The sequence below is a fragment of the Crocodylus siamensis genome, chromosome 10 (genome assembly GCF_052110815.1).
Source record: "Crocodylus siamensis isolate JL-2025a chromosome 10, ASM5211081v1, whole genome shotgun sequence".
NCBI classification, from domain to species: Eukaryota; Metazoa; Chordata; order Crocodylia; family Crocodylidae; genus Crocodylus; species Crocodylus siamensis.
Genome location: NC_143404.1, coordinates 27,699,940 through 27,725,867, shown reverse-complemented (window position 1 = coordinate 27,725,867; position 25,928 = coordinate 27,699,940). Strand labels below are relative to the sequence as shown.

Genomic DNA, 25,928 nt, shown 5'->3' with positions numbered 1-25,928 from the left:
TCTTTATCACTGGGCCATCCTTCCTCCTGAAAATTATAATTTATCAATTTATAAGAAACTGTTTACCAGAAAGATTTAACAATACCTCTCAGACTACTGGCTGGGCCATTTATATAAATTGTTATGGGTTATTTGCATTCACCAGGAAAACACTGGAGGAAAGTACGTTTACCTTTTTCTGTGACTTGCAACTATTAACTCTATGTGCACATAATCGAGAGATATATACATACATGCTTGCAGGACTAGGTCTTGCTATATACATGTATTGCCAATTGTACTCCCAGACCTCTAATAAAAATTAAGCATGTCAGACCATGTTTAATAAAAGGTCGAATTTGCAGAAGTATTTGGATTTTACTGCACTGCAGGACTATCAGAGTGTCTCCTTCTATTGCATCTGCCAAATCCCTGAACTTTATTAAGTGAACTTAGTACATCTGAGAGAAGTCAGATTGAGATCAGGGGAAACTCAAGTCTTCCATTCCTTCACAGGCCAGGAACAGTAGGACCAACACAACTGCAATGCTTTCCAGCTGCATTGCTCTGTTGCATTTTAACTCTGACCTGGAAAGACCTCCTCAAAGGGTAAGTCCAGGGTCCAGGCCTGTTCAGAGTCTCAGACTCTGCTCCAACACCCAACAAAAGATGCCAACTATGGTGGTAATTTTTATCACGGACAGCCGTCAACTTGTAAGACTCCTATTGATTTCAATGGGGACAGGACGTCAGGAATTACTCCAATACAAATGCTGTTCCCAATATATTACACTGTAAAGGCAATCAAGAAACCTGAATTTAATCCAAATTTTAATTATTTTTTTAACTTTATAAATATAACCAAACTGGATTTTGATTCCTTTTCTGCTACTCACCATAACATCTGAATTATCAGTCTTAAAAAGTTCAATAGATGTGTAAAAAAAATAAATAAATAAAAAAAATAAAAATAAAAAAATAAAAAAGAATGATCATACCAGGTCCAGCAATTTCAACCTTTGCAATGCATTCATTATCAGGGATGTTTTTCACTATGTTATCAGCAATCTCTCTTGGGTTCACTTTCTGTTCCTTGGTTTTCTGTAGCATCTGAAACAGAAATTAAAGGGTCAGTAGAGACTAACCCTGATTCATCAACTGGAAATCAAAATACAGTTTCAACTGATCCCTCAATGACATGATCCACTGAATTCCTTGTGTTTATCAATCTTGGTGAAATATTGAGAGCTTGGTTCTACAAGCACACCACTTCTGATACTACTGTGTTCACTGAAAAGCCCTTACAAGCTCTGAGCCTAAGAACTATGGCATCTGGGACCATAACATGGCCTTGTGATGTTAGAGCTTTACAATGCAGAAATGTGCTAATGAAAATTAAACTGCGACGTACACAAAAGACTAGTGCTATTGTTTATCTTCGCTCAGTGTACACAACAGACTTGCAGCCTGTTTTCACACTGCTCAAAACCGAATATGCATTAGTATATGAGAATATATATAGAGAGAGACATAGATCTATATAGATCTATCTGTCTATATACACACACATACATACACACACACATACAATGTTAATATACATGCTATGCATCTCTAGAAAGCATTTTATCCAGCTCTGAGGACCCAGAAATTCTTCATGGCGGCTTCTGAATATTCCCAGTGCTCAGACTACTGGGGAAAATGCAGGTTTTTCTTTATTCAAGTTAGCTAGGTCTTAATATATAACCTCAATTCCCACCAGGATATAGTTTAAAATCTAACTTTTCAGGGTGTGTCAAGTTAACTAATTACATTTTAAAAGAAACCATACCTTATCCTAACATGGGCAAGGTCTTGGTTGCAACTACATGCAGGTGTTTAAAACCTTGGAGTACTTATGTCCCAAGTACAGTTATGATCCAACTTAAAACACTGACATCTGAATTTTACAGTGTTCAGTTTTTGATGACCAACAGTGATATTTGTAACAAAGGAAAGAAAATATATGTTTTTATTTGTATTATGATTTTAACCTTATATAACCAATACCTCACTCTGTGAGGCAGGACTGCCACCAAGTACTGCAAATGATATTCTGATTTATGTGACAACAGGAAACTGGGCAGTTTTGTAGTAGTCTATGAAGAGTTCCATAAGAAAAAAGTGCTATTGTGTTTTAAAACTATATTTGTAGATATTGAAATGTAAAGGTTATACTTGGGCTGGAAAAACATCTCCAGCTTCCCCAGTGTCTTAACACATACCTTTCTCTGAACCTTAAAAATCACCCCTTGTTTAGCACTGCCCTAGTGTTTAAATTTGCCTCCGATTCTGGAAGATAAATCAGTTGGTTGTACAAAAACTATGAATTGATACTGTGTAAAATCTGCCATAAAATGAGGTCCATGGAGCTGGGTGTTTTGCTGTCATTCTGAGGTGTTTTGGAAACCCCTGTGACCCTGCAGGGTAAGCACAGATTTATGTCAAGGCTGTAAGATTTATTTTTTCACAGTGATTTGGTCTCTAGGCTCCTGGTTGCTTACATTTTTAACTTCCAGTGTTCCATGAAATGTGACAGCTTCACATGTACAATACTGCAATTTATGATACAACTGATCTAATATGGGCTGGCTAAGGCTGAAAACCAAGCAAGAAAATATTGTCTTTTCACAGGCAATAACTTTCATCAACGCCAGAGAGAGACAAGGTTCCAAAAATAAGGGAGACAAATCTTGAATCAGTAAAGGATGGTAGGTCTTCATTAATGCAGTACTTTGTAGCTGCGACTAAGAAATAAGAAGTGCTTCTGGCTGAGGCCCCAGTTAGAATATGCTAATGGGCTCCAGGGAAGACAAAACACATTTGTCACGGCTGTGTCTGCCTTGGCAGGTCAAATGGAGAGGCTGCCGGCTGGCACGTATTAGTGTTGCCCAGGAGTCAAATCCATGTCCGTGCCCGACAGTAGCAGTCTACAACGTTCCCTCTGTAAGAGGCAGTTCTTGGGACTCGAGTGATACAGCAATAGACACGTTAGAAGCAGCAGGCTTGCCACAAGAAACAACTAAAAACTGGAACCATAAACTATGCGCTCCTGGGGGTGGGGAGCATGTGGACTTTATACCAGCACAGTGCCTGGCAGGACATTAGCATTCCACAAGAAACCATTCCAGAAAGATGCGTAACGAGTCTTCACAAAGAACGAGCCCCATGTCAAAATCCAGTACAACAGACCGTTAAAGCATCAGTTGTGATGAGTCTGGAACTTGAGAAACTACACAAAAGGTCCTCTAACACCAGTGTTTGGATATCAAGTTATGGAAACAATGTAGACATTGAAAATGCAGCACTTCATGAGAATTGTAACAGCGACTTAATTGGGGTAAAGTGACGGTCAAAAGATATTAAAAAAAATAGCAATGCTTGGAAAGCTTGTGTCAGTGCAGTCACCCAAGGACCTGTAACTCTAGGAGACAGGCAGATCTCCTGGCCAAGACCCAGTCGCAATATGCTAATGACAGCTAAAGAAGACAACACACATATTTGTGGGGGTTGTTTCCACACTGGCACTTCAAACCAAGAGGCTTCTCTCTGGCACGTACCTACACTATTATCCAGGGAATTCAGCACAGCAACTCTATATTCATAACTAGCTCTGGAGGGCTACCCTGGGATGAAAAGCATTTTGCATGTTACAATATAGATTGATATACAAAGTAGCTGGTAATTGACTCAAAGTGAATTAATCAAGCCTTATTAACCAAAGGCTGCTTATAGAACAAATTCTACTGCTGAAACTGAAGAGCGTACCGCACGTGCTCATACAGAGCATATTCTGCCTCTGACAGACACAAACACACTAGAAGTTTGGCTACCTTTACAGTTAGACTGCAATCCTAACTACAATTAGTCTTTTGGTTTCACAGTTCACCTAGTTTACTAATTCTTCCTGACAGCCTGATCTTGCTTCCTCATTTCTTTTCTTCTCTTGCTTACTGTTTGCTTGGTCCTCTTTAGACAAAGTGTTTTTTTTAAAAAAACCAACCCTTCCAATTTCAAGTAATACTATCAACATGTTAACTAAATTGACAAAGAATTTACACAGTGCCCATTATTAAAGCGCCCTATGAATTTCCCTTATGACAGAAGTCACCTTTTTTGGACTTGTACAGATTTGGTTCCATTTTCATTGTATGATCAATGCTGATCTCATGACTTCACACGAATGCTTTCTTTCTGCTCACATCTGCCACGTAGTCTCATTTGACAGCCTCTTCTTTTGTGTTCCTTCACATTTCACTATGTATTACCTGCAATCCTTTCCTGCCATTTCCTTCTCCACTTCTCACGTACTCACATTTTGTAATATGTTACCTTTTTATAGCTGGGGGATTACTCAAATATTGAATATTTAAAAAAAACAAACATCATTATTCAGTTTTGTTCTATTAATTAAATAAGCAGCCAAAGTACCAGCCTTATGCATGACACCAGAAGGCCCAATTAGTAACACCTGTATGCCTGACAGGCCATAAATGTAGCTTAGCTTTGATGGTAAAGCATCGGTTAAGGTATCTGGGTTGGGAGAGAGTTGATTTTTTTTATGGGAACAAATGTCAAACATTTACGGTAATAAAATAAGTCAACTGAGTTGCATTCTTGCAAGTGAAATACTTAAAACACCACCACCTACTTCCTTCAGTGTAGACACGGTCACCTGCCTGATTATGAAAACCTACTTTTGAAGATGGTTAATCTAGCCTCAACAGAATCCCTTTAGTCTTGAACTAATCATCTAAAAGGAAAGCCATGGCTCCACAAATTTCCACTAAGTTCAATAACTTTACATGTGAAGATTGCAAGGACAAGGCCTAAAGCCTTATCTGTTAGAGCCTGTTACTACACCACACATTACAGGGCTTCAGTCTCCCCAGAAGTCTCAAGCACCAGCAAATCATTACATTTTGCTTAACATTACCTGTGTTATGCCCATTGCACTGTTACACTGGTAATCCCCAAATTTGGGTTGCTGACTTGGTGTAACCGCCAGAGGGGGATTTTCTAAATCTGGGTATGCAGCCTTGATAGCCTCTCCAAAGAGCTTTTGAAGGCGGCCATTGATGTTAATCATGCTTTTTACTGGCTTATTTCTTTCGTCCAGAAGGCTCTGGGTAAAAAACAACAACATCAAAACACAGAACAGTAAGTTCATGATACTCTAGCAGCAGCACAAGCAATATAACATGTCATGTGATTAAAGCACTGTCACCAGAGAACTTGATATTTGGCTTAAAATTGACTGTTCAAAAAGCACAGTATTAGCTAAAACTTCTTACGACATACCCTGAAGCTATATGTGCTCAAACACAGAAATCCTTAATGAAAAAGCTACAATTTAACACTGTTTCTGTAGACGCAAGCCTGGACCTTTATACACTAAATCAGAGAAAATTAGGGTTGAAAGGTACAGAGGTCATCTAGTCCAAACCCCTGTGCAAAGCAGGATCATCCCAGACAAGGCTTTGTCTATCCAGGTCTTAAAAATCTCTAAGGACGGAGATTCCACAACCTCTCTGGGGAACACGTTCCAGTGCTTTGTTACCTTCCTAGTGAGAAATTTTTTCCAATAGCTAACCTAAATTTTCCTTGCTGCAACTTGAGACCATTGCTCCTTGTTCTGGTATGTGCCACCACTGAGAACAGTCTAGCTCCATCTTCTTCAGAACCACCCTTCAGGTACTTGAAGGCTGTTATCAAATCCAACCCAACTCTGTTCTTCTCCAGACTAAATAAGCCCAGTTTCCTCAGTATCTCCTCATGAGTCACATTCCCCAGCCCTCTAACCATTTTTATTGCCTTTTGCTGGATTGTCTGCAATTTGTCCATATCCTTTCTGTAGTACGGGCCCAAAACTGGACACAGTACTCCAAATGTTGCCTCATCAGTGCCAAAGAGATGGAAATAATCACTTCCCTCGATATGCTGACAGCACTACTACTAATACAAATTTATTTATTTTGGGTTGTTTCTAGGGGTAACATGACCCACCTCCATGATATGAAAACTACAGTACTGCCAACCCCACTGTGCCAAAAAGCATGAGACAAGGTCTCCAAAATCAAAAGATTTGGTATGTAATCGTGAGATGCTATTTTTGAAGCGCATATGCATGTGCGGGGGCGTTACTTGTGAAGCTGTAGGGGGCTGTGGGTATGCGTGGGTGTGGCAGTGCACTCAGGTGCCCTGCGCCTGAGAGCGGAGACTGCTCTGGGGAGACCCCTAGTGGCAGAAAGGGGGAGGCTCAGCTGCCAGTCACCAGGGCTGCACAGGTGCTGGTTGCTGGGGCAACTGGTAAAACCAGCTGACCAGGAAGGGGCAGGGCTTATCCCTTCTTAAGCCCAGGTAGGAGGGCAGTCCCTCTCCAGCAGCGGGGGAGTAGGGACTCAGCTCGGACACACAGAGGGGAGGACTCTGGCATTGAGAGCATCCCCTGGCCGCTGCTGAGGGCGGGGAGCCCTCCTTCCCCCCCTGCTCCCTCACTCTCTAGTAGGGAGTAGGTTTTTGTTTGACCGGACGGTCTAGTTTTTATGTTGTAGCCCAGGGGCTTTATGTTTACTGTTTTGACCGGAGGACCGGGCGAGGCTATTAGGGGTGGAGGAGGCCTCATAGGAGCTCCACAGTAGCGTGGGGTCTCCTGGCGCCAGAGAGGGCGCAGCTTTGTTTTGGGGCATATTGGCCCCAGCCCCAGAGCTAGAGGGGCCACAGGGAGTCCCCGAGAGAGAAGGGGGCTGCGGGGAGTCCCAGAGCAAGTGAAAGAGGGGGCAGTGAGGAGCCCCAGGAGTAAAGAGGAGGGCCAGAACATAACAAGGCCCAGGTCAAACCACGTCAACTCCATCTGCGAGGCTTGGGCTGCGGTGTAGGGGAGGGAAAAGGAGCCGCAGGTAGCGCCCCCTGTCACCGGGGCATGGAAAAATGGGCAGCCTCCCGCTGATTACAACCATCTTTTAATCAAGTAAGATCCAGGCATGGCAGGTGAGTAAGCAGGTGGTTGGCCCATTACAGGAGGGTGGGGCCACTCCCAGAAAGGCCCCACTATTGATACTCCTGTCACAGTGGGGTTTGGAGCAGGGTACTGTGGGTCAGAAGTGAAAGGCAGCAGAGACAAAGAGACACGCAAACACATCAGGTCAGGGGTCGTGCAACAGAGCCGTGGGCAGCTTGTCTAGAGGTGCATGAAGGTGGGTGGCTCCCTGCCACTATGTGTGCCCCTGAGAGAGGCATGGAGCAGAGGCTGGCTGGGGCTCTGCTGCCTTTGCCCCAGGAGCTGTGCGACACCATGTGTGCCTCCTGATGCCTGCTGGATGGGCAAGGGAGGTGCAGCGTGGTCAGTGTGCAGCTCCCTGGGCAAAGTTTGTCTTGGGACCCATGTGCTGGCCATGCCGCATATACCCTGCCCACCTAGTGGGTGGCAGGAAGCACACTGGCATTGTGTGGCTACCAGGGCAAAGGCAGCAGGGTGCAGAGAGCTCCAGCTTGCAGCAGGCAGCCCATCTCTGCCCCGCACACAAATCCAGGGGGCACATGCCCCCCCTGGGGGTGCACACAGCAGCAGGGAGCTGTGTCCCCCCTCCCCCCACGCCTCTGGATGAGCTGCCCACAGCTTTGTCACATGACCCGCCCCAGCCCCAGGGCCCCATTCACCCCACTCCCTCCCTTACCGTGGGGGCCTTGATCTGTATCCCCCACCCCTTCCCCTACACAGACTTACTAGCTGGGCACTCTTTACATGCGCCAGAAGAAAAAAAAATCCCGAGATTTGAGGGTTCTGTCTCCTGGTCATGAGTCAGCTCATTTGACTTGGAAATCGCAAGTCTTGCAACTTTTTCGCAAGAGTTGGCATTACTGTATCTATTGCCATGCTCAACTATGGAAAAGATAAGTTATTGTTCTACCCCAGGGCAACTCACTCCTGAGCTGTACCTCATGTTTTCCCCTTGGAGGGATGCATCCAGTTTTTCCCTTGGAGGGAAGCATCCACCCCTCTGCTCCCTGTCCAATGCCAAACTGATGAGGGCTGCTCTGAGATCTCCTGATGCTGTTAGCACCTTGACTGTCCTCATCTTCCCAGCATCACATAAGGACACTTCCTTTCTCTTTCCCCACCATGGGTGGTGATCCTGCCTCCTGCTCCCAGCTGCAGTGGCTCTCTGGGGTGGAAAGGTACTCACTTCATTTTGCCTGTTTTTTTCTTAAGAACCAAGCCAAGCCAAAAAGCAGGCAAAATGAACTAAATACCAAACCAGCAAAAATGCTGACTGATTTTTTTTTTGGTGTAGCATTTTACCCCGCTGGTTTGTGTGATGCAGAGGCCCGTGACTGAGCCTCTTTGTTTGGAATGAGTTTCACTTTCCAGTTGTTAACTGTTTTCTAATGTAGGCAAACTGTTTATCTTTGCTGCCTTTGCTCAGAAACTAGAGGTGCACAAACACATTGGTCCGATATCGGATCAGTACCTATATAATGAAAATGGGCTGTATCAGATATTGGCGTGATGGGGCCAATAATCTGGCTGATAAATGCCCGTGCTACATGCAGCCGCAGCACAGCCGGCAGCATGGAGAGCTGCCTTCAGCTGGTAAGTTCAGTGTGGTGGAAGGGGAGAGAAGGGAAGGGGCATGGGGGGACAGATCGATACCACCCCCCCCCCGCCCCCCCGGGGGAAGGCAGGCACTACCCAGGGCTGTGTGCTGGAGCCACAGCTTGGCGGGGGGTGGAGAAGGCAGCTCCTGCAACTGTTTCCATCCTGGGGTGGCATGGGTGGGAGGCATGCCCCCCCGGATCTGCATAAGGCAGGGCAGGGCAGGCTGCACCTGGGGCTCTTCTCAGCAGGGGCTGGGCTCGGAGCAGGCACTGGTGGCTTTAGGAGTATGCTGCATCCACCCCAATTTCACCGCCATCAGCAGCCTGGCGCAGTCCCGGCTCTTCCCACTATGTGGGTAGAGGCAGGGCGTTGAGCCGGGGCTGTGCCGGGTGGCTGGCAGTGCTGGGAGCAGAGAGGCAGCAAAATATGGGGTGGATGCAGCATTTTCCCAGAGCCACCGCTGCCCACTCCGAGCCCAGCCCCCGCTGAGAAGAGCTCTGTGCAGCCCTCCCGGGGTGCAAGCAGTAGCAGAAGCCGCCTCCCCCTCCCTGAAGAGCTGCAGCTCCACTCCCTGGCACTGCAGGGGGGGCGGTTGATCTGCCCCCACCACGCCCCTTCCCTTCCCTCCCCTTCCACCACACTGGACTTACCATCTGGAGGCAGCTGTATTGGAAATGGGATCGGTATCAGCCTATATGCCTCCTTAAATATTAGCTATTGGTATCAGCCCCAAAAATCTCTATTGATGTACCCCTATCAGAAACACATTATTCCCGTTTTCTTTTTTATTAATTTTTGATGAAATTACTGCACCTGCCAATTCTTTACCCTCCATTCTCAGATGTTTAGTACACATGCCCCACCTTTTAAAACTTAGCCAGGTGAATTATTTCCTCTAGTAGCAACATTGTTCGTATTATTACAAGTGTTTTCATACCTACTAGGGGACCTCAGCAGCATCTTTCTCCAACAGGACAGCCCTACTTGAAGAATGTTAATGAGAAATTATGCTCGGTGAGCAAGTATACCAAATCATCAAAAACAAGTTGTGAAAGAGCAGAACTCTAAAAATAAGTCATCTGCTTATTAAGGAAAGCATACACAGCACCCAAACTGTTTTCCATTCCGTACCTTTCTAAGAAAATTCAGCCGATACTTAAGCTTTGTGTTTTCGTCTCGCAAGGCCTCCAAGCTTGGGGACACTCCCAAGCACCCAAAGTTCTTCAGTCGATCAATCTCTGCAGTCAGAAGCTTGATCTCTTTTTCCTAAGAAGCCAAATAAAAAAAAAAATGAATGCCAGCTGCTGCATTTGCTTTGGTGGTAACCATTAGTAGAGACTGCATCAGAACTTTGATCTTTAGCCTAGTTATTTAACACATGGCCTAAAAGAAAAATTTACAATGTAAGTATGCTGTCATAAAATGAATCATCAGTAACCATTTGATACTAATACAAGTGTCTGCTGACAGACGGTGTTGCATATTGTTAACAAAAAGGCAATACAATTATATAGTTTGATCATATGCAGACATTTATCCACAAGTTACACCGATGATTTCATAGATTCCAGCCCCCTGCCCCAAAAGCAGGAAGTCAGTTAGCATCAAAGGATCCCAGCAAGATTAGCGTTCAAACGCTTCCTAAAGGAGTCCAGAATAGGTGCTTGCACCACCTCTGGAGGGAGTTTATTTCAGGCTTTAGGGGCTCAGACAGTAAAGAAGTTTTTCTTTATGTCCAGCCTAAAACGGTTTTAGAGGAGTTTGTTACCATTGGACCTTGTCATCCCTTGAGGCGCTCTGGTGAACAGGCGTTCCCCCAGATCCTGATGCACGCTCCTGATGTACTTATATGATGTGAGTAGTCCCATTGGTTCCAAAGGCATTATTACCAGGACTTCGACAAGACTCTAACATAGGTATCTCCAGGACCAAGCTCTTCATTCTGTGCATTTTAAAGTCCAATCTATTGTACAATAAAATATCTCACAACACTACTATATTAGTACTACAAAGGATGGCTCTTTATCTGAAGCCACAATGACAAGGCCATTTGTAATGAGTCAGTTTCCGCTCTCAGTTGAAAGCTGACAGCCACGGGTAAAGAAAAAAAAATCCCAGGAAAGCTTTCTGGCTCTTTATATTTTTTAAAGGCAACACTCTTATCCCAGTTTACAAAAAGTAGCCTCAGGCTCCAGCTGATTTAATCAGCATAAATAAAATGTCACTGGTTTCTTTGCTGGAGATAAATCCAGTGATCCACATCGGGTCATACGAACTCAAACACCAATTATTGAGCTCCTTGACTGCAAGTGGGAAGAATCAGTGGCCACATCCAAAAGACAGGATGCTGTACCATGAGGAACACTGAGGCCACAGCCTCAACTCCACTTGGTTTCTGAATCTCCCATTTGCTCATGCAGCAGATGCCAATATGCCCCACACACCTTCTATCCAGAGAGGGTAGAAAGCATTAACAAGTTCTACCAACAGGAGCTGGAGAGTATACTTCTATTCTGCAAGGAAGCACGGGGCAGAGATTTGATGCCTCTACCAACTTGATCATAGCTCCTTTAAAACCAATGAGCTCTACACCCAAAGACCTTATGCAGCAAGGCTTTCATGGAAGAATACACAGAATAGGGTCTCTGCCTACCCCCTTCTACTTCTCCTTTCCTTCACAGCAAACAGAAACATCTACTGGATAATTTTATCCAAAGTAAATTAGAAGTCACTAAGAAAGGGAATATTTGTAAAGGAAGGGACATACAGGCTCTACTTTATTAAAATAAGGCTCATGACGCCCGTTAATCAACTGGACGATATGATCCTTACAAATTTTTGTAGCTACATGTTTTCCTGGCATTTCAAGCTGAGCTACAAAAACTTCTAAGACAATCTAGTAAGTGGGGTTTTTTTGTAGCAGGACCTATGGAAAAAACTAACCAGTGGATCAAATTTCTTTCACTTCCTCTAGTTCCTGTACTACTGACCATGACTGACTACACTTTTGTATCAATCAGACACATTTTCAAAGCGTTTAGACTGAACCTAAAATTAAGTATCTTGCAAAATTAATATAGACAGATGCAATTTAATCTTTTAAGTGCCCTTCCCCAGAAAAGGGAAATTAGAGAAAATGTCTGAAATGTTCAAGTACCTTAAGTAACTCATACTTAAGCTCCTGAAGTCTGTCTGTGGTTTTAGAAAGGCAACAATGTCCACCATTCTAATATTATAGCATTTACATACCAACTAAAGCCTCCTTCACACCGTATAAACTTTTCTTTAGCAAAGTCACCAACAGCTTCAGAGCAGCACTGTAACAGATCCGTCAGCTGCCCCTACTGAACAGCTTCTCAGAAATGGAAAAAACCCATCCCAGTCCAGAAATGAAACTATTACTTTAGACAGGAATACAATTAAGCTTCAAACCAATGGCTAGACTGCTTTCATTTTTTAAAGGGGGCTGGGACTTACTAAGGTATGTTTACATTACTGGGGAGCTTTCTTCAAAACAGAAATTTATACCTCGGTTATCCTGCATAATTAAGCAAAGGACTCGTGGGAGGAAAATGCTCAAGATCCTTTTGGAGTTTCCTCTAGATAATTATGATGTTACTGTTGGGACCCAAATTTCCACAGTTCTCAGGAATTCATTAGATTGCAAGGGGGGGAGGAGGGGGCACAGCAACCAACTGGTGAAACACTATGTGGATGTCTGATTCCCTGAATGAAACAAAGGCGGCAAAGCCTGGTCAAAGGTATATGCACACATGAATTTAACACAGCACCAGGCACTTTTAAGAGCACAGCATGTGTCACATGCATTTGTATAAATGACAAAATGTGCATCAGCGATGAGAAAATGGCTTTTGAACTAAAACACATCAAAGGTGTTTAGTTTCAATGTGCATGGCTGCCATTTTCTTAGTGCTGATGTGCATTTTGCTGTTTATACAAATGCACCCAACGCAGCACCAGGAGCATCAGAGCAAACAAATGTATGTGTATAAATGCCCTCAGACAAGAAACATGAAATACTGACAATTAGCAAATCTGTTTTCCCTACACATACACCCTTCTCCCTTCCCATTACTGCCTACACACTGCAGCAGTTTTGCAGCACAAATGCCCCGTGGACATGCAACTCCATTGTGCAGTTTTCTGACTGAGGCCGAGATGCTGACCCAGTGTGTCATTTCCAAGCAGTATATCACTGTTTCTTCCCTTTTCTTCCCAAAGATACAGCTCAGGGTTTTGCAGGATGCCTTGCAGTATTTGCAAGGGTGCTGCAGGGTGCCACAAATTGTTAACACTGTGAGGTATGCAAATATGATTCACAAGATAAACCCAGAGATTTCAAATAGGAATCCATAGTGTCAAAAATATTCTGACATGTTGTAGTCTTTCTGAGATTGTTATTCTGTCAAAAAACAAGTGACAACTAAGCGCTGCCATTTTCCAAGGTGTGCCTTGAGTCTTAAAAGGTTGAAAGTCACTGACCTAGCCAAGCACCTTTACATTACTTAAGTAGGAAACAAGTAGTGTATATGTTTGGAAACACTAAGGCGCTACCCTAGATACTTTTGCTGCCTCTTTATTTGCTTATAACAGCTAACACATATACTATAGGGAGATTACTACTAAAAAGCCTTTGACATAAAGGATAAACTCCTAACACCTTGCTCAAATCCAAAACCTTGTTGTAAGGCTCTCTTGAGGGAGCTCCAAACCCAAGATAAGGACCACAGGAGCCTGGGCAACCCAGCCTCCCTCACTGTGAGAGGCATAAAGGTAACCAAACCAGTCCCACCTTGTGCAATGTAAGAAAAAAACAGCCAGCCTGGACTCTGTTATGTGAGTGAGCGTGAAACTGCTTCTTTTCAAAAGAAAGAGAACTAATGGGAAAAGGAAGTGCCATTTGTTTCATTGCTGTTCTGGTAAAGCAACCTTTTCCCCACCCTCCTTTAATGCATGGCCCTGCACTAAACACAACTTGTCAGTAAAGGGTCATACCTGATGACCACCTCATGAGAAGCTGCAGTGAATGCATGAAGCCATGCTGCCATCTCCAAGGGCTCTTTGGTCAGCTGAGCGCTAGAGAGCTTCCCCTCACCTGTAAATACAAAAAACTAAAGCTTTTTAGCAAGTTGCACTTTGTCCTTGAACTTAGTTGTTGGCATCTACCATACTTTTCCACAGAATCCAAAGAATGTAGTAAAATGCTAAACATGACTGTAAGATGCTTTTGTTTAGGGCAAAAGGATATCTTCCCTCATACACAATCAGTCAAATCTGCAAGGTCTTGTAGACAGACAACAGGCTCTCCACCCTCTTCATCTTACCACCAGCACCAACTATATTGAGACACTCAGCAGCTTAGCATTTTTTCATTTCCCTTCTCTCACACCTTGATGATTCCTGTGCCTTTCTCCCTTTCTCCATCTTCATTTCATTGTTTATCCTGATCTTATCTAGATTTCTTTCCTGATTGAAGGGGGAGCCCAAAAACTTCCACTTCCCTCCCTGCTGCTGCCCTCAAGTGTTCGTCATGATTGTGCTCCTCATTTCATCCGATAGACAGACATATCTCTAATTGCATCCCACTTGGTCAAGCGAGCAAGGAAATACATTTTTGGGATAGTATGTATGACCACTAGGCGACCATTTCATAGAGCCAACTGCTCCCTCTTCCCCTTCATTCCACCAGTTGTGATGCTGCTTTACACAGGAATTGTCTGATATTTTACTCCTGCTAACATCAGCAAACGACACGAAACACATCTGAGTAAGGCTACCCTTAGTGAAGAATAGATGAGGTCAAAATGAAGGAGACAGAAAATAAGAGGCATTTAAGAAAAGATTGAGTCCTACCCCAAAGCAAAAAATTGGTGAAGAACAGAAATGAGATGAGACTGAGATCAGATTCCAGTTCTAGTGAACACTGGTGCTCCAATACACACACTAAAGAACCTGGAAAGGCACACATTTCAGTTGGTGACTAAAAGAATATGAGACAATTGGAAGAAATCTTGAAGGAAAGTTCTGACTAAGAAAAGCCCAAGAAGAAAGCCCCTTTATTTCCAAAGCAAGAAATATAACTGAAAACTTCCTGCATCAGCAGCAATACTTGATTATTCAACAGTCAAAACAGTAAAACAGGCAGTAGCCCAGATCAATCGCATTCCACTTCCAGCTCCCACAAGTCCATAGGGCTGTTCAGTTCTTCTTTTGTTCTGACCTCAGGTAGAGCGAGGGGAGTGCTGACAGTGACTGACACAAGAAAACATTGGGTACTTCAAATAAGTATTACTGGAATTGCCAGGATACACCATCCTTCCAAGCAACTGTGAGAGAGTGCTTATGCTAAGCAAGGCCTAGCATTATAAAAAATGCACTAAAACTCCCAGAATGCTTCAAGGAGGTTGAGGAGTCAGCAATTGACATTCTGGTAATCACTTTCTGACCCTTAGATGAAAATACTGAACTTCTGACCTTTAAACAAATGATAAAAATAGCAGACATGCCGCTTACATTGTTAAGAATAGGAAACTGCATGGCTAAACCGCAATGACGAAAAAACCACCGCATATTATGTCAGTTTTGACATTTTAACCCTGCAAAACCCAGCAAAACATATAGATGAATAATGTATTTAGGTTATAGAAAATTAGCATAAAAAATATAAAGGTCATTAAGAATTAACATAAGAAGTGTAATGATTATAATACAAAGCGTATCACCTGATATTATAATATCGATAAGTTAACTAAATAACCAATAGAAGTAAGAATTAGAAAATGCATATGTATAAGTGTTATCATATATAACTAATAGTAAAGTTATATTAGATGCCTCACTTCCACCATGGGGACAGTTTTGTATCTTTTGCCTAAAAAAAAGATAAGGGACTCCTTTTAAATGAGCTGTTGACCAGTTCTGGGACTACTGAATCAGGCAGCCGCACTAGCCTCCGGGTTAGAGAGCAAGGGCTTGATTTGGGAACCTCATGAACCAACAGACCTCCTTTAGTTTATGACTTTGTGAAACAATACAAGTTTTAAATTGAACAGGTCTGAGCCTATGCTTAATTCAGTCCTATATAATTCGGCATCGAGCTCCCACAGCAACCACACCAGAAGAGAGCACAACCACGAAAGAATGAGAGAAGGTAGAATCAGGGACACACAGAAATAATCAGACACATGCTCTGACACTTGATTGCAATTTTTTGTCATCATAAATTAATTCATGCTGGAACTTCCAGGTGAGTGAATGCAGCTGGCAGCAAATACAGGGAAGGACACCAATGCCTTGAAGTAGAACAGGTTAGGGATTAGAGAAGCTAGATATTGTCAAGTCAGCAGGGCCATATGGGATGCACCCTAGGGTATTGAAAGAATTGGCTGAGGGAATTTCAGAGCCATTAGTAATCCTTTTTGGGAACTCCTGCAAGTTGGGTGAGGTCCCAGATGTTTGGAAAAGGGTAAACAGAGTGCCAATCTTTAACAAAGGGGAGAAAGTGGATCCAAGGACTTACAGACCTATCAACTTAATTTCAATACCTGGAAAGATCATGGAGCAGGTCCTTAAGGACTCTATCCAGAAGAACCTAGAGGAGGACAAAGTGACCAGGAACAGCCAGTATGGATTCACTAAGAGCAAATCATGCCTGACCAATCTGATTTTCTCTTATAATGATTTCCTCCCTTTGTAGATGGGGTAGGGGGCAGTCAGCAGATGCGACAGACTTTAGCACAGTTTTTGACAGTCTCCCATGACATTCTCCTTAACAAACTATGGAAATACAGACTAGATAAAAGTACTATAAACATGGATACATAACCGGTTGGATCATCATGCTCAATAAGTAGTAGTCTTCTTCACTGTTTTGCAGTTTTACGGAAGCCACGAAGAAAGCATTGTCCATGACTGCCGTGAAATACTGCATTGGCTGCAATTTCCCACAAAATCAATCTACCCCCCCCGTGTATTATTCATATAACATTATATTAATATAATACACTGTTGTAGAATGTCCCAATGCTTTCTGCAGTATAAAGACAATGTGACAATCGCTGTAGCCACAGATCATGTGATTGAGTTACTGGGTGTGTCTATACATGACACTATAGCATCCGCAGGCGTCTACATGCGACCAGCAGCTCCCTGATACAGCGTGCTACTATAGTGAAGTGGCTGTTAAATATAAATAAATAGTTTTGTTCATCTTGCAACATGACTCTGGATGTATCAAGGAAAAACAGCATTGGACACCACTTAAAGCATGAATTGTATATACAGCAAAAGGTTTCTGCAGAGGCTGAACGTCAGAACACAAAACAAGACACAATGTCTTTGATGTTTAAAAGAACCAGGGAAACCAGTTTAACAAAAGAAGCTACATTCCAGCTGGTGGAGGTATTCACTGCTGCCAGCCTACTTTTGGAGAAAAAACCCCCGATAACTGGAAATTTAGGGAGTACTTCAAGAAGCGCATTACCAAATGTTGGCAGTTTCCCATGTGGAAACAAACTTCACCAGAATTATCTACCAGAAGTAATTACATTGCATGTTCAGTCTACAAAATCTGCATTGGCAGAATATGAATCAATTTCAGTTATGGCAGACAAAGCAACAGATGCAGAGGATAACTACATAAGCCACATTTTATTTGGGAGCTGGAAAGACCGTGACCTGTCTGTTTTTCAAACAGAGCTGGTTCAACTCACGTCTGTAATTTTTCAAATGTAGCACAAGCTGTAATGAAGTCTGTTGTAAACTATGGCTTAGAATTCAGCAAAATGTCAGCTTTCAGTCTGATAATGCCATGTATATGTGCAAAGCTTTCTCTGATGTGCTCTATGGAATGATGTGCAATGTAATTGACATTACCTACAACACATCCATTCTTTCTTCAGTAAGTGATATCTGGTGCACACGTTTTCCTGACGTGGATAGATTGGTTTCCTCTTTTAAAAATGCATTCAAACATTGTCCAGGCTGTAAGCTTCAATACAGGAAGTCCATCGCCAATCAAAATGGGGATGTAAATGCAACTGTGTCACTTCCACCAGAACCACTGCTTACAAGGTGGAATTCATGGTTCAACACTGTTCATTACCATGCAAAGAATATTAAGTGCTACCAGAAATTTGTATGTGATGAGCTTAAAGTCATACCTGGCACACAGTGCATGCTTCAACCATGCAATCTTTAAAGCAGGGTGACACTGAAGATCAAGTTAGGTTTGTGGCTGAAAATGTGATACGGTTCATGGAGCTTCTAACATGGTTTAAAAGGCATCAGCTTTTGATTCACCAAGCACATAACAAACTGATGGATTTGATAAGCGAGGTCAGAGATACGGCATCGTAACACAATTCAGACTGTCAAACTGAAAAGCAGTGCAGACAAAAACTGTTCCAGGCAATAGCTGCAAAGTTAAATCAGTACCACAAATACAATCAGTCACTACCACCTCAATTAAAACAATCAGCTGCCTACCTTTTTGGGTGCTGTTTCCATTTTTTACCTAAATCGAGTGCCTTTTCTGAGTTTTGACCCTCAGCTAATTAAATCATGCCCTGAATCACAGAATGGCACAAAGAGCATGACAATGAACGTGCTGCTTACACAAGCTTTGTAAAAGAATGCCAGATTCCTTTGAATGTAACTGAGTTTGGGGATTCTGTTTGTGATTAGTTTCCAAATCTCTACAATTTGGCAAAATGCTGGTTTACAGTTCCAACCAACTCAGTAACTTGAGTGTGATCATGTCCTCTCAGTTTATGGACAAGTCTTCACACTGCAGACACAGAGAATGTCAGTTGCAACTGCTGGTAAATGCTGCATGCTAGCATTGAACAACTAAAATTAATTGTTTCTATTAAGTTGAGTATTAATTAGTATTTCTACTTTTTGTAGAATGCTACATATAATAATAAATTATGATAGTTAAAATTCATATTGTACATACATTTATATTTATGATATATTTAAATGGAGCTTTTGATTGAATATTTTGATAATTCTGTTATACAGCTATTATATAATTTATTTTCATGGAATTTGTTATTAAATTATACAGTATATACCTCTATACCAATAAGTGGCAGGGGTGGGGCCCACAGGGAAACAGCCACAAAACTGGTTCTTTGTGCCACAACCAAGCTGCAAAAATTGCTTCGTCTCACTGAGAGTTAAGCAGACTCATACCAATGAGCAATGTTCAATGGCTGAGTGTTCAGTTGGGAGGAGGTATTCTCTACTGTTCAACAGCTACATTAATGATTTGGATGATGGGATTGAACACAAGCTTGGCAAATGTGTTGATGACTCCAGGTTGGGTGGGGTTGCAGACACTATGGAGGAAAGACCTAGGATCCAGAATGACCAGAGAAATGGTCCACAATCAATTAGATGAGATGCAACATGGACAAGCACGAAGTATTTGCACATACAAATACAAATTGGGCAATGACTGGCAAGGCTGCAGCAGTGCAGAGAAGGACCTGGGAGTTGTAGTAGACCATAAACTGAATATAAGCCAAGAGTGTGCTCTTGTGCCACCCCCTCCCCCGCCAACCCAAAGGCAGGCTGGATTAGCAAGAGAGTCACTTGCAAATTGAGGGAAGTGATTCTTTCGCTTTGTTCGGCACTGGTGAGTCCTCACTTGGAGTACTGCGTCTAGTTTTGGGCCTCACACAGCGAGAAAAAATGGTGAGGAGCCTGGGAAGCATAACTTCTGAGGCAAGACTGAAAGAGCTAGCACTACTTAGTCTGGAAAAGACTAAGGGGGAATTTGATAACAGTCTTCAAATACTGGAAGGGCAAGTATAGAGGGAATGGAGATAGGTTTTTCTCTATGGCCATAGAGAGACAGGACTAGGAGCAATGGCCTTAACCTGCAGTGGAGGAAATTTAGGTTGGAGAACAAGAGGAATTTTCTGACTGAGAGTGGTCAAGCATTGAAACAGGCTGCTGAGAGAAGCTGGGGAACTGCCATCCTTGAAAACACTGAAGAGCAGGTTGGACAGACACTTGGCTGGGAGGGACAAGCCTATCTTGAGCACAGGGCTATAACACATACATCCAAGGCTGGATGCATCTGTTCCTCCCAGCCCTACTGTCCTGTGATCCTATTTGCTGTGAAAAAACTAAATCAGAAGCAAGGATTTTTGTAGATGACGTCTTTCACTGGACCAACTGCATGGCTGGGATGGACTGAGACAGGATTTCAAGTGCAATGCGTTCTTCTTCAGATTACCTTTTGGAAGCTTCTTTAAAAGCTTGCCTGAGTCTATCCCAGCTATGCAATTGGTCCAAGAAATGTATTGCCCACGAAGATGGTTGCCTCGCACATTTCCCGGTACCATCACAGTTACAGTGTCACTGACGCTACCAAATCAGCGCACGTTTGTCAAGAGAGCTCGCACAGTCAACATCTAGGAACAGCATCCTAGTAAAGAGCCAGTATGGATATGGGTCGGTAAGCTGCTGACAAGTACTCTTCACTCTGTCTCCAGGCTCAGTCATCAGCCAGGTATCTGCAAATGTCCAGTTCCACTTGCTGGGGCTTGGGCAGCAGGACTTCAGCTGTCTTTTTTGCCCACCCAAAACACCTCCTGGTTACACCGTATCAACGTGAGAAAGGACAAGACCTCCACTACTCCCCCCACCCCGGGGAGCACCCAGCAAACAGAGCTGGCGGAGAGGGAGGACTTTTTACTTTGTGCATGTCCCACATGAACGTTTTCAGGCTCTTCCCCCCGCAGGAGCGCGGTCCCAGCGCCGCCGCCGTCCCCTCGGCCGGGCTGAACCGCGCCGTCCACACGGGCCCGCTTCGGCGCCGGCACCAGCCCTTCCCCAGCGGGCCGCGCCGGCCCTGGGGCCAAGGCTCGAGCACGGCGCCGGGCCGCGGGTGCTTCCCCCAACGGTTCAGGAGGGAAACCCGGTGCCTCAGCCCGGCCCCGCTCCCCGCACGCGCCCGACCCGGCCAGGCCAGCACCGGCGGAGCGCGCTGGTCCCAGCGCCGCGTGCGAGGCCGCCGCCCCCTGACCTGCTGGAGGAGCCGCGCCGTGAAGTGAGCCACTTGAGCCTCCATCCTCGCCGGGGCCGCGGCGGTGCGGGAAGCGGAAGCCGCCGCGAGCCGGAAGAGGAAGGAACGCTACAGGAAGCCGCACGTGGGGGGGGGGGGGGCCGAGGCCGCGGCTCCCCGGGGTTGTTCTGCGGGCCGGGGTCGCGGCTGCAGGCTCAGGGCGGCGGAGCGGAGAGGACGGCCCCGCTTGCCCGGCAGCGGCGGGAGCTTGGGCAGTGGATCCGGCTCCCGCGGCGCGCCGGCCCAGGTCAAGCTCAGCAGGCCCGGACCCCGGGGGGGCCGCACTGGGCGCAGCGGAGGGACCGGTGCGCTATGGGCGAGAGCAGCGGCTGCGGATTAGGGTGGGCAGCCCTCGCCCGGCACCGGAGCGGGGCACGACGGCGTTTTGTCACGAGGATCGATCGGCCCGTCGGCTCCCCCGCTGTCCACCCCGGCCGCCAGCATGGTAAAAGCCGAAGTTGCAGGTGTTTTTGGCGCTGCCCAGAAACGTTGCCGACCCGTCTGAAGCGCTCACTTTCCCCGGATACCGGAAGCAGGCTGCTGCTCCCCAGCAAGGGAGCCTTGGCTTTAATGAGACCAGCAGCAGCTCAGCGTCTGAAAGGCCTCTGGAGTCGCATCTTACTAGTGACCCGCCCCATGTCCATGGTTTCACCGCTGCAATAAAACGGAATGAGCCACAACATGATTACACACCACCTGTCTTCCCGTTGCACCTTAAGTGTAATGGGAGACCAAAGGTGTTCACCCAAGGCTGATAGGGTAGAGAAGCTGATAGCTAATCCCAGCTTTTGGTGCACACCAAAGCACTGCAAGGCTCCAAGCTCACCCCCAGCAGCTAGGAACACCTATCACTTCACTGGCAGTCCCAAGCACAAGTGCAGCAGGCACCTTGCTGCTTGCCTGTCATGAACCTGGGCTCTTGCATCAGCAACAGGGCTCAACTGGAATCCAAGCCCAGATTCCACAGTCGCACCTCCTACCAAGCAAAAGTGTGGCACATCAGGGGCTGTGATTGTTGGGATCAGGGAATCTGATCCCATTGTGCATTTAAATGAGTGTCTGGCAGTAGCCAAAGTTTCCCTAAGTTTGTCACTTCCGGTATCTGCTGGTATTAGGATGATGTGGTTAGAAATCAAGATCCAGCTACCAGCAAGTGTTTTTATGGAGGTAGACCAGGTAATTTGCAATTCAGTACAGTGCTCTGTGTGTGTGTTCAATACAGATTACAATTTAAGTGGTCCCAGCATGCCTACTTCTCAAATATAGATAACACTTGTATTATCATGCTGCAGATTTACAAATGGTTATTTGTATCTGGGAAACTTAATTCAACTTAAAAGAGATGCTCATGACATGTAAAATTTAAGCAGAAAGGCAGGGTAGAGATGCACCTTATAAAACCAAATCAGACATAAGCCTGCACTCATCAAATGCTTAAAATTAAGCCTTATGATAGGACAGCATCTGCAGCATCCAAATAAAAATCACCCTGGGTTTGTTAACTATTTACTATGTAATTATCGCAAACTCTGACAGCCTTAAGGCAGGCTTGATTTATCTTTGAAGTCTATTCATCTAGTATAATTGCCTTATTTACAGCAAGAGTTCCAAGTTATGACACTCACAGTTGCTACATGTGAATTAGTGGTGAGTATAGATATAATCACATAACTCTTACTTATATTAGGAAGTAAAATTTTACTTCCAGTCAGTTCAGGAGTTCCAACTTATGCATTGATTTTGGTGCATCTCTCACAAATCAATTCTTAAATGAAGTAAAACATCATATTCATTTTCTTTGTGCCACTGCATAATTGAGCAGTGGGAAAGCCTTTTGCTTTTCTGATCTGTCTAGGGACCTTAATAAAATATATGTCAATCAAGTGCTTCATTAAGCCTGCTGGTAATTGTGCCTCGGTGAATGCATTTAATCTAGCTCTAAATCTCTCTTCCTATAGTTCTAGTCACTGTAATCTAGTTCATGACTCACTTCATGTGACTGTTGAGGATTGTCAGATTAAAGTGAGGATGTTCCTGTTCACCAATAAGACAAAATGTTAAAATCAGCACTTCAGGCTTTGCAATGCAGCTGACATAATGGGGAAGACAAGTGAAAGTGAAAGACAACTATGCTCAAGCCACTGTTCTGGCCCTGTCCCCACTGAGCAGATGCACATGCTATGCTTTTCCTCACCCATTCCATTGTGTAGGATGTGCAAACTCCATCCAGTGTTTCACAGGGAGAATATTAAAATCCTGAGTTCTGAAATCTTTGGGGAAGTGTGTTCACATACAGTTAATAATTTGATTTAGTCTGGTCTTAATTGGATTCCCTTTCCCTCCCCCTCCCCCTCCCCCATTTATATCATGTTGGAGTCACTTTATTACTCTAAAGGCAGTTTACAAGAGGAGTTTGTGAGAAAGTATAGTAGTAAAAGAGCAGCAGAATAAAGCTTATTCATATGAATATTGTCAGAAGGTTAAACTTACCAAGTGCTTTACATCAAAGTAGCTAGTACTGTGATTACTTCGGTAGTAACTAGAGTATTTCTGGACAAAATAACTTCTATCCTTCATTTTAATTCACTTGTGTAGAGTCCAGCAATAGAGTAGATGCTTTTCATAGTTAATACAAGCACTGAGAACTTTAAGAGTTTTTGAGTTTAGCAGCAACATCCAGTCTCCTTGTTTATTCTACCAAGTGGAATAAACAAGGAGACTGGATGTTGCTGCTAAACTCAAAAACTCTTAAAGTTCTCAGTGCTTGTATTAACATAAACAGTTCATATAAAATCTATCACCAAGCACATGTAGCTTGTTTGATTAGGTGAAATGCATTCTGTTGTCCTCAATGAAGGCCTTATTCTACTCCCACTAAAATAAATTGGAAAACTGTACTGAATGTAATGGGGACTGATCAAGCTCCATAAGTTTTGGCCATACATACTCTCTGTCAAGCAAGTGGATTATTCGTAGAACCTTCTGTCAGAATTCAGCCCTAGGTTGCATGTTGTTATAGGACTATATAGATATAGCCAATATCCGTGCAGTCCTAGTTAAAGTTATTTACTTGGAACTAGAGCTCAGTGGAAAGGTGTCCAATCCTGCAAAAACTAGAGATCTAAAATCTTCCCACCACCCTGAATCAGGACAAAAGTCAGTCTAATTTTTATACACTGAAAACAACAGTGTAACAAAAATTAATATTAAACTAACTGTTCTGGCAAAAGCCTTTGTGGTGTTCTCTCCCTGTAGCACAACATCGTAGCTGTGATGTGCCGTTCAGGTTGGAATGGAAGTTGTTGCGTTTCCTTTTGGACACATTTGTTGCATGATTCTCCAGACCGTATAAACTGGGCAAATCTAAGCTTACTCATATCGCTATATCATAGGATAGATACTACACAAAACTGGCAATGCTCTGCTCTTTCGAGTATCTGTTCACCCAGTCATTTAAAAGTCCAGAGTGAGTTAACAATACAAGAGGATATAAAGTCTTTTTAAAAATCCATAAACTTATGGAGAAAAAACCAGTATATTAATACTATGAAAAATAGAATAATGTTTGATGCACTAGATCCAAATTTTTATGGAAATGCTTCAGTTGACATTTAGTCTTAAAATGGATTAATTTGTTAGAGATAAACCAAATGCCTACATCTGAACATCAGAAGTGGATTAAAAAGAAAACTGCTTGCACAAATGAATCAATGACAAGCTGAGAAGCAGTTTACCATACAACATAATTTGAGATTTGCTAACAGGATAGTTATATGCTGGAATATTGGTGCTTTTGCAAGTATTTGCTTTCTGTGTCCCCTCCCCACTTTGTTTATTACATTGTAGAAAAATATTTTTAAAATATTCCTTAGACAACTTTCTCTATAGGTAGGTAGAAAATCTTTGAAAGCACCCAAGTGGCTCTGGAGTTTAAGGTCCAATGACTCACTTGCTAAAAGGCACCCAGGATGAAAACAATTTAAAAAAAAAAAAGAAGAACCATCATTTCAAGCTAGTAGATTAGAAAAGGGATGAGACAGCTGCTCCTCAGTGAATCAACTGTTAAACAAAAAAAATAAAGTGAGAAGGAGGTTCATCCAGAAAGATCTCTTTATTGGGGGAGGGGGTAGGAAAGAAAAAAGAAAACCTAAAATTGACTTACGTTCCCCTGCAGCCCTCATCCCACAGCAGTGGTTTCAATAGGCTTTTGAAACTTATGTTAACAGATCCATTACAAACATGAGCGGAAGTAAAAATATTAAAAAGTGCAAGTATTCTGAACTCCACACCCATTTTTATAACCTCGCAGGATAATGCAAATGCTTCACAGCTCACAGAGTATTCTTTCCCAGCACTTTAGAATTTAAAAAAAAAATGGTTCTCTGTATTCTCTACATAGTACAAAATATTTAGCTGAGAAGTTTGATGCGTTATATCCATAGACCAGAGGACTGAGGTTCCATCAGTTTTATTTTATTGCAGTAAAACCTCTAAAAGATCTGTACAAAAAAGTCTAAACAGAGCATTATTTAAGAATAACAGCCTTTTAAGCTGCATTTGTTCCTATTTAAAATTCTATTTCCCAAAAATACATTCCTAAATATACAAACTATACAATCTTGTCACTTTAATGCTGGTTTTTGTAATGATAGAACAATATTAAAAATCTCTAGGTGTTAAACTGATGAATGCTCTAATGTACAAATGACTGGGTACCTTCATAATACCACATAAATAACTTCAGCAAAGTCAAACTGCATTTGTAGAATGGTCAGAGGAAACAAATACTTTATGGTGATTAAACATCATCCGCAGAGAGAGTTGGAATATTTATCCTAGGTCGGGTGAAAAATGCCATTTTCGCTCTAAAAAAGAAGACCATCATCAGTAGTTAATACAATGAAGAATCCACCAGGGGTTCTAATATTTGAATATGAAGAAATATTGACAAGACACTTAATATATCAAAAGAAAAGCTTCGTGGTTCACCACATACAAAACATTTCTCTTCCTCTACATTTCACAGACAGGAATTATAAGTGAATGAAGCAAAAGGTAATAACAGTAAGCCCCAACAAACTGTATGTCACAAAAATTATACTAGCAAATATTAGGGGTGCACTGATAAAGATTTTTTGGCTCAATATCGATGGCTGATTATTAACCAACCATATTGGCCAATATTGATCCAATTGCCGATATGCAGCCAGC

At 43.3% G+C, this 25,928-nt stretch overlaps 2 protein-coding genes across 4 annotated transcripts in view; both read right to left on the bottom strand.

Moving 5' to 3' along the window:
* RARS1 (arginyl-tRNA synthetase 1) overlaps positions 1 to 20,828 on the bottom strand; it is a 38,772-nt gene extending 17,944 nt beyond the window's left edge. The window contains exons 1-5 of one of the 2 annotated variants that reach the window (XM_090065306.1): positions 20,679 to 20,787; positions 13,634 to 13,733; positions 9,749 to 9,883; positions 4,955 to 5,143; positions 978 to 1,089 (exon numbers count right to left, since the gene is read on the bottom strand). In XM_090065306.1, coding sequence (XP_089921432.1) covers positions 978 to 1,089; positions 4,955 to 5,107 — 265 coding nt within the window. In that variant the 5' untranslated portion in view covers positions 5,108 to 5,143; positions 9,749 to 9,883; positions 13,634 to 13,733; positions 20,679 to 20,787. Of the gene's footprint in view, positions 1 to 977; positions 1,090 to 4,954; positions 5,144 to 9,748; positions 9,884 to 13,633; positions 13,734 to 20,678 lie in introns of both variants that reach the window. The other variant, XM_090065305.1, reaches the window with a different exon arrangement.
* Positions 20,829 to 24,809: 3,981 nt separating this feature from the next.
* Positions 24,810 to 25,928, bottom strand: part of WWC1 (WW and C2 domain containing 1) — a 154,967-nt gene continuing 153,848 nt past the window's right edge. For both annotated transcript variants that reach the window (XM_090064969.1, XM_090064970.1), the window contains exon 23: positions 24,810 to 25,582. In XM_090064969.1, coding sequence (XP_089921095.1) covers positions 25,516 to 25,582 — 67 coding nt within the window. In that variant the 3' untranslated portion in view covers positions 24,810 to 25,515. The remainder of the gene's footprint in view (positions 25,583 to 25,928) is intronic.